This window comes from Podarcis bocagei (assembly GCF_964188305.1).
Source record: "Podarcis bocagei genome assembly, chromosome: 14".
Lineage (NCBI taxonomy): Eukaryota > Metazoa > Chordata > Lepidosauria > Squamata > Lacertidae > Podarcis > Podarcis bocagei.
This window is the reverse complement of record NC_138139.1, coordinates 10,848,581-10,862,770: the sequence shown is the minus strand read 5'-3', so window position 1 is coordinate 10,862,770 and position 14,190 is coordinate 10,848,581. Positions and strand designations below refer to the sequence as shown.

Genomic DNA, 14,190 nt, shown 5'->3' with positions numbered 1-14,190 from the left:
TCTCATCGCAGGCTCAGTGATGTCCTTGCAGGGCAGCTGGTTACAACAGTCCCTTGGGGGTAGGTGACGAAGGTGGCAGGTAGTCATGGGCCTATTGCTACTTGGGTTGTTGTGAGGATAAAATAGAGGGGAGCATGTTCCCTGAGCTCCCTGTGTGAAAGGCACCATTAAAAATAGAATAAATAAGGTCTTCTCTCCACCAGAGCACTATGACAACACTTGAGCCCAGGGGTCAGCAAACTTTTTCAACAGGGGGCCAGTCCAACGTCCCTCAGACCTTGTGGGGGGCTGGACTATATTTTGAAGGGGGGGAAATGAATGAATTCCTATGCCCCACAAATAACCCAGAGATGCATTTTAAATAAAAGCACACATTCTACTCATGTAAAAACACACTGATTCCCGGACCGTCCGCAGGCCGGATTTAGAAGGTGACTGGGCCAGATCCGGCCCCCGGGCCTTAGTTTGCCTACCCGTGCTTTAACCTGTCATGGCTTTCCCCCAGAGAATCCTGGGAAGTGTAGTTTGTTAAGGGTGCTGAGAGTTGTTAGGACTCAGTGAGAAACCATTCCCAGAGGTCTTTGGGAAGAGGGATTGATTATTAAGGCACTCTGGGAATTGTAGGTATGCAAGGGGAATAGGGAGTCCCCTAACAACTCTCAGCATCCTTAACAAGCTACACCTTCCAGGATTCTCTGGGGGAAGCCATGACAGGTCAAAGTGATATCATAGCGCTTGAAATGTTTGGCGCTTGAAATGTTTGCAGGCTTACCAGTTCTTTGCAAGTGCCCTTTGAAGGGGGCATGTTAATATCCGTGTGTGTGTGTGTGTGTGTGTGTGTGTGTGTCTTTGTCTTTAAACGTGCAAAGGCTGAATCAGCCTGGCCAGCTGCCGTGCTTCAAACTTTGCTGCTTGCACCATGATTATTCACTGCTCCTGATTTTTGTTTTGTTTCCAGTACATCTTCGTGTCCCTGATCTCTAGAGACAGTGTGTACGATGTGCTGCGCAGAGTCTGCACCCACTTGCAGGTACTTCCACTCCCTCCCTGACAGCCCTCATGGTATCACGTAAAAGAATTGGTCAGCTGGTCTCAGCAAAGGGTCAAAAGATCCAGGTTATGGAGGAGCTCGCTTTTAAAAGCCTGTCCGTTGCGATGGTCCTTGGGGGTCCTGCCATTTAAGTTGAGAGGTTGGTGGCAACAAGAAGGGAGAGGGTTTTCTTGGTGGTGGCACCCCCAGGTATGGAAATCTCCCCCTGCTATCCTTTCCATTGCCAGGCAAAACCCTTCTTATTATACCATACCTTAAAAAAACCAAAAAGCATTTCTGCTATTTGATGGTTTTGGATTTATAGAATTATATTCTGAATTGTGGTATTGTCGTTAATTTGATTTCGCAAGCAACAATTTTGTAAAAACTTAAAAAGCAAAATCAATGTTTTGTTATAAATGTTATATAGGATTCAAAAAGTTACAGGATTTGAAAATAAAAGGAGAGGTTACTGAGTAGGGATCAATTACTGCATGTAGCCCTTTTGCAGTCATTATAGCCATGGGGTTTTTAAAAAATCTTACACATGAGTTTCCACATTAATGGCTTCCCCAAAACTGTTGCCCAAGGTGAGTTGCCTCTGTCTAATAGAAGGGCTAGCTTTGAAAGCATGGCACTTTGATTAAGCAGAGCTGGGAGACCTGCTGCCGCAGGATACCTCCCATTATCCCTAACAATTATCCACACTGAATGGGAGTCCAACAAAGATTTGAAGGGCCAACTAAAGGCTGTTTTTGTCTATTTGCCACTCCTCGTAAGTTTGTGAGCCATGTCTGTACGAGGCAGCTATCTCTCTCCATCCTGGGTAAAAAGTAAGTGGGGATCACTTTGCAGAAGCAAAAACAACTATTTTAAAACTCAGGTTTTATCCCAAGACTCTTCCCCCACTTCCCTCTCACGATACCCAGAGAACACACAGAGTCCTGTAATCTTGAGAGAGAATCAGGAGTTGGTGGCGATGGCATCTTGCGGGATGCCTTAACACTGCACTGGCCTGAAGGTCTGCTTTCGGTAGGTAACTAGGCAATTAATGCTCTAAAAGCCTGTCTGATTTGTCTGCAGTACATTTTGTCCCTTGCTCGGCCGGCAGAAAGAGAGGGGGGCATTTGGCTAACATTTTGTCCTTCCCTCCTTGCTTCTTAGCCGACCTGTCTCTCAAACGGGCACTGCGCCATTTCCTCACTTCACAATCGGTAGTCATAGGACGTGAATTAGATAACTCTCGTCACAAGCTTCAGCTGGATCTATTTCTGGCCGGTGTTGTGGCAGAGGAGCAGATCGTCTTACTGGGATCTTAGGATCAGCCCCTCGCCCCTCCCAAGCAGTCCTAGGGTGTTTTTGTTCAGGGAAAACTCTCCTTTTGTTTGTCTGGATGAGGCTTTTGTTTTGAGGTTTTCTTGAAATACAAAAGCATGCTAGCTGGGTGACAGAATGCACAGGAGACACTTTAAAACGCCTTCTGAAGGACAAATATTACTTTTCCAACTTTGCCCTTGATGGCCATGTGAGTGCATGGAGTTGTCAAGTTGTAAACAAAATCTGCCCTTTTCCCCTTATGGGGTATCCAAGAGCCTGTATAGAGTCCTTACGTGGGTTCCCTATTGGTAGGAGAAACCAGATGCCAACCAGAGAATACTGAGAAGCAAAGCAGCTAGTAAGCCTGATCTTTATTAAAGCTGTTGCAACAGGGTGCTCCCCTCACACGCAGGAGGACCCAGAACAAAGCTGTGCTTGCCCTTATATAGACATTTTAAATTCCTTGCCCTGCAGCTCAAGACCACCCCTCCACACATCATACATACATCACAGAAGTGGTGTAACCCAAGACCACCCCCCACAAACATCATACCTACATCACAGAAAAGGTGGTCTACAACAGAAATTTGAATGTTGTTGTTTTTCCTGTCTGCCAGGTTATCTGATAATGCCTTATCTGATTGCCTTTCCTGGTAGTCTGCCCATTCCTTTGAAATGGTGATTACCCAATTCCTGCCCTCCCTCCTTGCAGAGAAAACATTTGGTCAGTTTGGGATTGGGAGTCAAAATGGTTTCAGGACGGTCTTCCTGTTCTGCTCCAGACATGGGGTCCACATATCTATGTTTGTGCTTGGCTGGTACATTTATGAATATTTATTATATATATAAGACCTTAAATTTATTATTTTGTTTACAACAGTCAAACCACCGGACCACCTTTGGCCCCACTCACACCACCCATTTAAAGCACATGACTCCCCCCCCAAAGAATCTTGGGAGTTGTAGTTTGGTAAGGGTGCTGCTTATTGCGGCTCTGTGAGGGGCAAATTACAGTTCCAGGGATTATTTGGGGGAAGCCAGGTGCTTTAAATTCATGGTGTGGATGGAACCACAGGGCTGTGCGTGGCAGTGGCTTTCTGGGGTCTTATGAAAAGGGGGTTCCGATTCTCTGGTCCTCCTAACTCAGGAATGGGGAACCCTTTTCAGCCATTTTTTGCCTTATGGACATTTGGGGGGGCATAGGAGCCAACTCCTAAGAGCTGAGGTCCCTTTGGTCCCCCCAATAAAAAAATTGAGGGGGTTGCCCCCCAAGTTGATTGCCATTGCCATTCAAATGGTATGCGTGTGCTGCATCTTGTGATCAATTGTGCAGGGTGGGGTCTGCCAGCCCACCCCCAAATATTTTATTCAAGTTAGCACCCCTGGGGGGCAGACAGGCACATGCAAATGGTTTGTGTGGCCAGAGGCAGGAATGGGTGGAGCAACCAATTCACTGCAGCACCTTGTAGAGCAGCCAGCACTGCAGCTACAGGAATAAGTCAGATTTTGGCTCACACATGCCCTCTCTCCAGAGGCATAGCTCAAGGATCCATGGCAGCCAGGAAACAGCGCTCAGGAAAGTCATGGTGCAGGGCTGGGAGAGGTGTGGCCGGCGAAGGGTGCTTGCGATCTGAGGAGAGGCCTAGAGGGCCACCTGGAGAGGCCTGGAGGGCCACATTAGGTCACCTTGCTGAGGTTTCTCCCACTCCTGGAGTTGCATGTGCTCTGGCACTGAGCTATGGACCTCTCAGTTCAGGAGCTCAGCATGGCTTTCTTTCAATTATTTCTTACTGGATTTTTGGTGCAGAGACCAGTTAAAATACAAAAAAGTATAACTCAAAACAAAGGCAACTTTCCATGACTTTCTCTTAAGAAACAACGAGGACTTTTGTCAAGCCTGCTAGACACTGTGCCATGAAATAGTTTGTGCCCCTAGTTTAAGCTAGACAGACCCGTTCTGAAGCTACCGGTCCTACTCAATGATATACCTGGGAATTAAATCAGTATTTGAGGTGGTTTCATCTGGTGCATGTGTGGAATGGCAGCTTTGAGAGGGGGGTGATTTTGGGCAGGGAAATAGGACAGAGGGAAAAGTCAACCCTCCATCCCTCTCTCTGGTCCTGATCTGGATCAGCTCTCCCTGGTTGCTAATTTTAAAAAGAAGGGCAATAATGAGAGATGTGATGTCGAGGTTTATCACAAGACAGAAGTACTGTTTTTGGGGGACAGGGGGCGGGTGGGTGTGGGGGACTCCCTGGTCCTGAATGGGGTAACTGTGCCCCCGAAGGACCAGGTGCGCAGCCTGGGAGTCATTCTGGACTCACAGCTGCCCATGGAGGCGCAGGTTAATTCTGTATCCAGGGCGGCTGTCTACCAGCTCCACCTGGTATGCAGGCTAAGACCCTACCTGCCCGCAGTCTGTCTTGCCAGAGTGGTGCATGCTCTAGTTATCTCCCGCTTGGACTACTGCAATGCACTCTACGTGGGGCTACCTTTGAAGGTGACCCGGAAGCTGCAATTAATCCAGAATGCGGCAGCTAGACTGGTGACTGGGAGTGGCCGCCGGGACCACATAACACCGGTCCTGAGAGATCTGCCTCAGTCCTGTATACCTGAAGGAGCGTATCCACCCCCATCGTTCAGCCCGGACACTGAGATCCAGCGCCGAGGGCCTTCTGGCGGTTCCCTCATTGCGAGAAGTGAGGCTACAGGGAACCAGACAGAAGGCCTTCTCGGTAGTGGCGCCCGCCCTGTGGAACACCCTTCCTTCAGATGTGAAGGAAATAAGCAGTTATGCTATCTTTAAAAGACATCTGAAGGCAGCTCTGTTTAGGGAAGTTTTTAATATTTAATGCTGTACTGTTTTTAACATTTGATTGGGAGCCGCCCAGAGTGGCTGGGGTTATTATTATATCATTGCAGCTAGAGAACTAGCAGTGTTACTCGCACTGCTTTCTGGTCCAGGTTTATTTCATACACAATATAGTCTGTAGGCGCAGCACAGCCTTGGTGTGGAAGGGGGACGATGCTGGTATTTTCCCAATGTGCTAATAGTTAAAATGCTACGAGTCTTAAGAGAGAGATTTAGGGTTAGGTCATGACAAGAGTCTTACAGCCCCTGAGAACTGGTGATGCAGTGCTGGCTGTTCAGTCAGCTCTTGGGGGCAGAGGGAGTGGTTGAAGCTTCGGTTGGTTTGCACATCCTTCCGGAGACTCTTAAAGCGAGTGGCGCCTGCGTAGAGAAACTCCTGTCTGTTAATGCCTCTTCTCTCTGCAGGTCTCAAGCAAAAAGAGCCTGAGCTTGAAGGAACTGACTGAAGAGCCTGACACGGTTTCACTGGTAAGATGTTCTCTTGACTCCCCACTACGGTGATGAGCTCCTGTTGCTCTGTCCCAGCTCCTGCCAACCTAGCAGTTCGAAAGCAGGCCAGTGCAAGTAGATAAACAGGTACCACTACAGTGGGAAGGTAAACAGCCTTTCCATGTGCTCTGGCTTCCGTCTCAGTGTCCCGTTGCGCCAGAAGCGGTTTAGTCATGCTGGCCACATGACCCGGAAAGCTGTCTGTGGACAAACGCCGGCTACCTCAGCCTGAAAGTGAGATGAGCTCTGCACCCCCTAGTCGCCTTTGACTGGACTTAACCATCCAGGGATCCTCTACCTCAGGGGTCAGCAACCTTTTTCAGCAGTGGGCCGGTCCACTGTCCCTCAGACCATGTGGTGGGCCAGACTATATTTTTTTTGGGGGGGGGGGAATGAATGAATTCCTATGCCCCACAAATAACCCAGAGATGCATTTTAAATAAAAGCACACATTCTACTCATGTAATATCACACTGATTCCCGGACCGTCCGTGGGCTGGATTGAGAAGGCGTTTGGGCCGCATCCGGCCCACGGGCCTTAGGTTGCCTACCCCTGCTTTACCTTTACCTAGGTCCAAACCATACCATACCACGATATATACTATCACGACATACTAAGAATATTTAGGATGGTATTCAATGCTAGTCCTATTCAGAATAGACCCACTGAAGTTAGTGAACAAGCCTATCTTAACTCCATTAATTTCAATGGGTCTACTTTTGAGTAGGACCAGCTTGGGATTATGACCCATACTGTCTGGGTATGCTGTATATATACGTTGTGAGTTGCATCCAATGCAGTGCTAAGTTAAATATACTGAGTTGTATCCAGCATTAGTATTACTTGACGTATAATCATTGAAATAAACGGGCATAATTAACATAGGGTCTCCTTTGAGTAGAATTTTAGTTGGCTGCAACCCAATTAGCAGCATACTTGTTTTGCACGGGTGAGCCTGCCGATTGCTGCTATCTCTTAACCACATTTATTGGCATAAATAATAACTACTAAGGCTGGGCCTCTATGCCTGGCTAACTGCGTTGCCTCAAAGTACTGAAGGGTACCTTCTTTAAGGGACTGAATTTGGGACTATCTGCATGCAAAACTGGTTTCTCTGCCACTGAGCGATGACTTCTCCCCGGAGGAGAAGGCTCACAATGTCCAGGAGGGGGCAGTGTTGCACTGGGAAGAACTAGCCTAGCAGGCTTTGTTGACAAACCTCTTGCTGTGTTAGCTCTGCCTGTAGGTTGACACTGCAGTGAAAGATCGTGGCTCCTTCCTGCAGCCAACTAACCTGCTTTCCATGCCTTCCACAGGAGGTGATTGTCCCAGAAGTGAAGTGGAGGAAGGGCTCGCCGGCTTCGTTGTCCCTGGCGCTCCCAGATGCAGGCTTCCAGTGCATCCACCGGGCATCTATCAGCAGCCTCAGCACAAAGGAGAGCTCTTGTAACTCGGAGGAGCCCCTAGTCTCAGGTACGGGGCAGCAGGAGGCTGGGAAAAGGCACTTGGTGCCGCTGCATGTTTTTTGTCTGCACCTGCGGACTCTCTCGTTTTTAATTTTTTTTTATTCAAAATTATAACAGGACATATTATCCAAAAACATATCATCCTTGTCCCCCCCCCATTTTTCCTCCCTCCCCCCTCCCACACAAAACCCACCCACCCCCACCCCACCCCCCGACTTCCCTCAGTTCCAGTCTTTGGTTTCTCTAAGAATGCTGTTTCCAGCATGTTACAAAGTTGTATAGATCCTCAAATTATTTCGCTGATTATTATCAAGAAAAAGTTTGTGAATGTTTATTCAAAACCTGCCAAGGAGTCCAGTTCGCTTTGTTGCGTCTTCAGACACTTTGTAAAGGGTTCCCATTCATCCTTAAAGTCACAGTTATCCTTGTCCCGTAGCTTATATGTCAGTTTTTCCAGTTCTGCATAGTCCATCAATTTTTCTTGCCATGATTCTTTAGTTGGGGTTTCTTCAGTCTTCCATCCTTGTGCTACCAGAACTCTCGCGGCCGTTGTCGCATACATGAAAATGTTTTTCAACTTTTTTGGCAGGTCTTTCCCTACACCCCCCCCAAATGCCTCGGGTTTATTAACAAATGTTAAATGGAACATTTTCTTCAATTCGTTGTATATCATTTCCCCCCCAAAATTAATTACCTTACAATCCCACCACATAAGATAAAATGTCCCCTCCTTTTCCTTACACTTCCAACATATATTTGAACTAGTTTTGTACATTTTCCCTAACTGCACTGGTGTTGTGTACCATCTGTACATCATCTTCATGTAATTCTCCTTCAATAGGGAACAATCTGCGGACTCTCAAGCAGAGCTTCCTTTGCCCCGCCTGATCTAACAGCTGTCCTGGCAGCAGCACCAACTGTTCAGCTGTCACAAGGACATAAGCTGCATCTCAATTGCCCCATGTAATCTCCGTCATGCCAGCCGCCCCATCACGTCCCTCCTGAGTGCATCCATGTGTCGGCTGCGCACAGATGGCCATGCTCTTTGTTCATGCTCTCCTTTTCCATTTTGCTTCAGACGCCCGGGGCAGTTCATCCCGTCAGCGGCCACATGGATGCAAACAAACACCATTTCCTTCTCAGAATTCTTGTACAAAACTTTGTTTTAGAGGGCGGGCTGTTACTATCAAAAAACATATAGCCTTCATGTGGGACTTATTTGCGCTTTCTGAAGCCCTAGTGACCTTTGCCCGACAGTAGGGACGGCTACCATCTCTTTGCTGCTGGGTAGCCCACAAAGCAGCCTTTTCCACCAGGGCAGAAGCACCAGTCGGAGTTTCTACTCAGGCGCAAATGCAGTAGTCGGCTTTAAGTCTCTGTGCTGTGTTCTCAGTTGTGTGCAGCTGAGCTGCAAATGCACCCCTTGGATCCACCAGGAGCTGTGCACTCAGTATTGTGGGCCCAATTTTATGCAACCCCCTTTTATTGTTATAGGTAGCTTTTTAAATTTCATCTCTAAAATATTTTTGTCCCGTGTCCATGTCGTTCTAAGGAAAGCAGCAAGGCAGTATTAACTGCTTGTTGAAGGAGGTGCGCTGTGGCAACAAAAATTCAAATATTTGCTAGCACATTTTAAATATTCTGGTCCTGCATATATAAACAAATTCCTGTCTGAAAGATAGGATTTAATCTAATTAATCTCTACCTTCTGTATTGCTCAGTGTGTAACCAAAACCATGCGATGGGTATTCTAACCGCTGTTTTACCCAATCTTTAATTTGGTGAACCTCCACACACTTCCATGCGTGTGTGGAACTAGCCCATTGGTGGACTGCTTGCAATTTCATTTGGCTATAGGTGGGTTTTTTTGGTCTTTTTGTTTTTAATATTCTGAAAAGAACCTCTAATCTTTGAAAGCACACCAGTGCAAGTAGATAAATAGGTACTGCTGCGGTGGGAAGGTAAATGGTGTTTCTGTGCGCTCTGGTTTCTGTCAAGGTGTCCCGTTGCACCAGAAGCGGCTTAGTCTTGTTGTCCATATGACCCAGAAAGCTGTCTATGGACAAACACTGACTCCCTCGGTCTGAAAGTGAGATGAGTGCCACAACCCCATAATCACTTTTGACTGGACTTAACCGTCCAGGGGCCCTTTACCTTACTTTTCAACAGAAATATTTCCCCAGATCTCAAGTGTCTCCTAACCTTCCAAAGCAGATGTTGCAGGGGCATAGAAGGCATAAAGGTTGGAGAGAATAGCCCCGTTGGGCTAGGGCAGAGATGGTGAGTTTTTGCCCTGTCCCCACATCAGATGTTGTTGAACTACAACTCACATCATCCCGGGCCATAGGCCATGCTTGCTGGGGCTGATGGGAATTGTAGTCCAACAACCTGGAGGGCTAAAATTTTCCCCAGCACTGTGCTAGCAGATGCCCACTCACACTGCATTGGATCTCACCCTGTGTGTGTGTGTGTGTGTTTGCATTATATATTGTTTTAATATTTGAGTGCCTGATGCCTTTTTATTATTATTCCAGAAAGTGCAATAAACACTGAAGAGGAGTTGGAGGTGGAGCAGAGCTACCAAGCAGAGTTGAGGCCATCTGATTATCAGCTGCTGAAAATCTTCATTGTCTTGTAAGCCTGCAGGCACGCGCCCCCCCCCCCATTCCTATCCTATCTCCGGGTTGGTTTTCTGACTCTGAGCTCAACGGTGCCTCTCCGTTTTGTCTCTGCTTCCGCAGGATCTGCCTCCTGGTGGTCTCCTCCTCCTACCTGGCTTTTCGCATCTTCCGCCTGGAGCAGCAGCTCTGCTCTTTGAACCGGGACTATCTCTCGCGTGTGCCCCGGAGGTAGGAAAGCCTTCCGAAGCCCAGCGAGTGTCTGCAGAGGAGCCCTTTCTCGGGGTCTGGAGGATGGGATGGATAACCTTCTGTTCTCATTATGCCAATATTGAATGATGCCCTTGCTCGCCACATGAGGAAGGGATGGGGACCCTGCAGGGGTGGTCCGGATGCTTTTGGACTTCAGCTGCCATCATGCATGGCCAATGGTCAGGGATGAGGGGAGATGAAGTCCAGCGACGGGTCTGGAGGGACCCACAGGCTTTCTATTTCTGCTATAAGCAAAGGTTCAGCATTGCTTAATGTAGCTTGTGAACGTCTCTCTTTTTTAAGAGCCGATTGACACCAGCTTTAGTGGCAGCAAAGCAAGGCCCATGGCCAGTATTACTACTACTACTACTAATAGTTGGTGACTTGTGGAAGCCCCACGTTGGGCAAAAGATCCCTGCATTACAGTGCGTTGGACTATATGTCCCTTCCAACTCTACAATTCTATGATTCTGTTCTTCTGTTAGACTGCTTCTAAAAATCCCAATTCTGCAGTTAGAATATCCCAGTCCTTGGCTGGAATAAATTGTGCACATTTCAATGAATGTTTACTTGATTCCTGCTCCTGCCACTGCCAAAAGGCAATTCTGCATCTGGACTTGTTTCCTTTTATGGACTGGGATGTGGGTGGTATCATATTCCTCGAGGTGGGAACACAGATGTTAGGCATGGACAAAGACTTGAGTTGTACTGAGTTGAGATGATTACTGGAATTTCCCTCTCTCCCGCCAAGTGAGCTTTAGTTCCCTTAAATGTATATCATTAATTGCCTTAAAAAGGTCCTTTGACTTGAGTCATTAACCCTGGAACTTTCTTTTAATGCACATGCGTCCATGCCGGACTGGTCCAAAATATTTTTGCTGCAGAGGTGGAGCAACAAATTGTGACATATCTCCCTTCTTCCCACTCCCGCGTTAAGGTGCAGAGAAGTCAAGGCCAGCCAAATTGGTACCTTTTAGATATTGCTGTTGTCTTGTGGTCTTGCAAACCACCTTGATTTTGCTTTGAAATGAAGGGCGGTGTACAAATAACTGAAGTAAATGAGCAAGTGATGCCATAGGCACCTCTTCCTTCTTCATAGCAGTAAAAATGCAATAGTAAAAAATTAAGTAACTTATAGCTTGATGCCTTTTCATGGTGGCTCGCATCAGCTTCATTAAGCAGACACTTCACTCTGCCTAATATTAGGGCCGGCCCTGAACACACACAAACAAGGAGCTGCATTAAATCAGGAGAAGTTCTCTTGCCATTTGTGGGGCAGTCAGGCTTCCCATAGGATTGGTTCAGAGCCTGCTAACAATGGCCTCTTTATTTGTTTCTGACAGGTGACTGTGGGCTCAATAAAGACAACAATGGAGAAAACAGCGCCCGTAAACATAAATCTGTGCTGCGTCCAAGGAGTTAACACAACTGCTGTGAAGCCAGAGCAAATGAGCCCCATGTTCTGTGCTCCTCCTGGACCAAAGCTCTCTGCTTCCAGTGGCGAAATCTAGAAGTGCTTTCCTGCCGTCAGCAACCCATTGGGATGCTTGGCCAACAGTAGCCAATGCAGCAGCTTCCGGATGTTGTTGGGCGATGATGTCCATCGTCCCTGGCTGTTGGCGGGCGTCCAGCAACATCTAGAGGGGACTGTGCGGCTGCCGAACTGGCTGTACATGGGCAGCAGTGGTGCTTGTGAGAGTTGCCAAGGGTTGCCAGTGCAATAGTGTCTCCTTCGATGGTGTCTCTGGCCATACCTTCCAAAGGCTCTTCAGCCACTGAAGACGTTGGGTAGCTTGCTCTCTAGAGCGGCAAGAAAATTTGGAACTGCAGGGCTTCCTCTGAGGCTCCCCTTTGTATTTCAAAACTGCAATGTCTTCCCGGGACTTTGCTCCAGAAGGGCTGACTGTTACCACCAGCAAACTGTTGCGGCTGGTCCTCTTTCGCATCCTAATGCATCCTAGCAAGGTCTGAAGAAGTAGCTGGGTTCTCTTCTAGGAGGACTCTGGACTGCTGCTAGTTCTCGCTGCTTTCTTTCCCCTGGAGGAAAGGGGCAGCAGGAGAAAGTTGGGGTTGGATTTTTTTGCTGCAGCGAAAAGCTCTGCCTTGGAAGGAAGACGGAATTATCCTTTGCCCAGGGCAGTGAAATCATCTCCATTAGAATCCATCTTCTTGCACTAACAGGATTCCTGTCGTCTAGGGAATGCTGCTGGAGCAATTGTTGTGGCCCTGCAAAATTACTGTAACCGCTGCAGCAACATTCAGCTAAGGGACCCTGTGAACTGCCAGGCAGGCCCTGAACACTCATGGAAAGACGCCATGGGTGTGCACTTTCTGGGGACAGATATGACTTAGTGGTGTGTGTGGCCCTCAAAGCACTTTATGTGGGTCTGCCCCACTTAACCCAAGGGCTTTGCAGCTTGGCACTGACATGAGGAAGCAGAGACAGGGGGCTTGGCTGGGGTAAAGCAAGCTGATCGCTCCATTTCTTGTCGTTGGGGAGATTTTTGGCCCTTTGCAGATGCGCCAGCTCTCTCCTCGGAAGCAGGTGGAGCCAAGGCCGGGCCCCTTTCCATCTTTCTGCAGCACAACAACACAAGGCAGCTCTCTGAACCCCAAGCCCTTGAGAGGCCAATTCATATGCAGGCTTGGAGTCAGCCATCTGCATCCCTAGCCATGGAAGCCTTGAATGGCTTGTATAGATGACTTGGGCTGTGATTGGGGGCAGGGGGAGAGGGTTTGTCTGCTCCCATCAGTGCTACTGCCCTGGACAAACTGGGAGAGTTGGCCAAGGGTAGAACCATGGAGGCAGAAATCCAGGGAGCAGTTAAGAACATCGGAAGAACCCTGATGGGTAACTGTGAGAAGCCCCACTGGATCACCGAGAAGCCAGGATCCTGGCCCGTGAGAGTGAGGACTATGCTGAAGAAGCTGGTTGTCTTCGCAAGCAAAGTTCTCCAAGGTGGACTTGAGGCCACATGAAAAACGCCTCTAGCACAGACTGACTGAATGAATGAACGAGTGTGTGAGCTAGTGTGTGGCCTTTGAATACAGAGCAAGCAGACCACTTTGGGAATGGTCCCTTTCAGGAGGAAGTGGGCCCTGCCTGTGGGACGTTAAGGGATCTGGGACCCTCTTGGGGTTTAAGGGCGTTGCTTTTCAAACTTCCTGCTTTCTGGGAACCCTTTCCTTGTGGTCTGGTCTGCCGGGAACGTTCCTTGACATCTTCCAGTGGACCACTTTGAGTGTTGTGTAAAGATTTCAGCGCATGTTCCTGGGTATAAAGTCATCTCGGGTGACATGTACTGGTCTCAGGGCTCAGTGTGGCGACTGTGCAGCAAGCCAGATGAGCTGCTTGGGGAGGGGGCAGAATTTAGCTGGGGCTGGGGGTGGGGTAGATAGAGGCAGGGTGGTGTGTTAGCCCTTTGTGTTTGGTGCTTCGCTTCAGATAGCAACGTCTTGGAATTGCACCAGGAAATTGCACCCACGTGCCACCATCTTGCAGGGAAAGGAAGGCCATCCTCTAGCCACGCTTGATCTTCTTATTGAGGGAACGCCTGGGTCCCTCAGCACACAGTTTGAAAAGCACTGCTTGGTAGGGGGTTGGACTCGATGGCCCTTGTGGTCTCTTCCAACTCTATGATTCTATGACTGTTCCAGGTTTGAAAGGGCTGCATTCTGATGCGAGCCCCCCACATCTGACAGGGGGACTACTGGCAGTCCTAGGCCACATCTGCACCAAATACTTTTCAGAACTATGATAGCAGTTGTGGCTTCCCCCAAAGAATCCTGGGAACTGTAGTTTGAGCACTAGAATAGGACTAAGGCCCCTCCTTCCTCTCATAGAGTTACTGTTCTTAAGAGCTGTTTAACAATCCCTTTCCCCTAGGAATTCTGGGTAATTGTAACACTGTGAGGGGAACAGGGGTCTCCCGACAACTCTCAGCACCCTTAACCAACCCCAGTTCCCATGTTCCTTTAGGGAGGAATCCTATAAAGTGGTATGAAAGTGTTTTACATGTGTGGTGCAGATGTAAAGGGCCCGAGTGGGTTTATCTGGCTGTGGCGGTTCTTGGATCAGTGACAGAGGCTGGGCCAGCGCCTCTGGAAGATGCTGTCGAAATTTCCCAGAATGCCCTGGGGTGACA

The 14,190-nt window shown here is 48.3% G+C and overlaps 1 protein-coding gene across 8 annotated transcripts in view; it reads left to right on the top strand.

The window, feature by feature from the left end:
* GRAMD2A (GRAM domain containing 2A) overlaps nt 1–13,662 on the top strand; it is a gene marked incomplete at its 3' end in the record, with an annotated part of 65,040 nt that extends 51,378 nt beyond the window's left edge. For 7 of the 8 annotated variants that reach the window (XM_081170071.1, XM_081170068.1, XM_081170072.1 and 4 more), the window contains 6 exons: nt 959–1,030; nt 5,625–5,687; nt 7,026–7,182; nt 9,710–9,809; nt 9,917–10,024; nt 11,389–13,662. In XM_081170071.1, the coding sequence (XP_081026197.1) occupies nt 959–1,030; nt 5,625–5,687; nt 7,026–7,182; nt 9,710–9,809; nt 9,917–10,024; nt 11,389–11,392 (504 nt within the window). Of the gene's footprint in view, nt 1–958; nt 1,031–5,624; nt 5,688–7,025; nt 7,183–9,709; nt 9,810–9,916; nt 10,029–11,388 lie in introns of those variants that run through there. The other variant, XM_081170066.1, reaches the window with a different exon arrangement.
* Nucleotides 13,663–14,190: the final 528 nt, after the last annotated feature.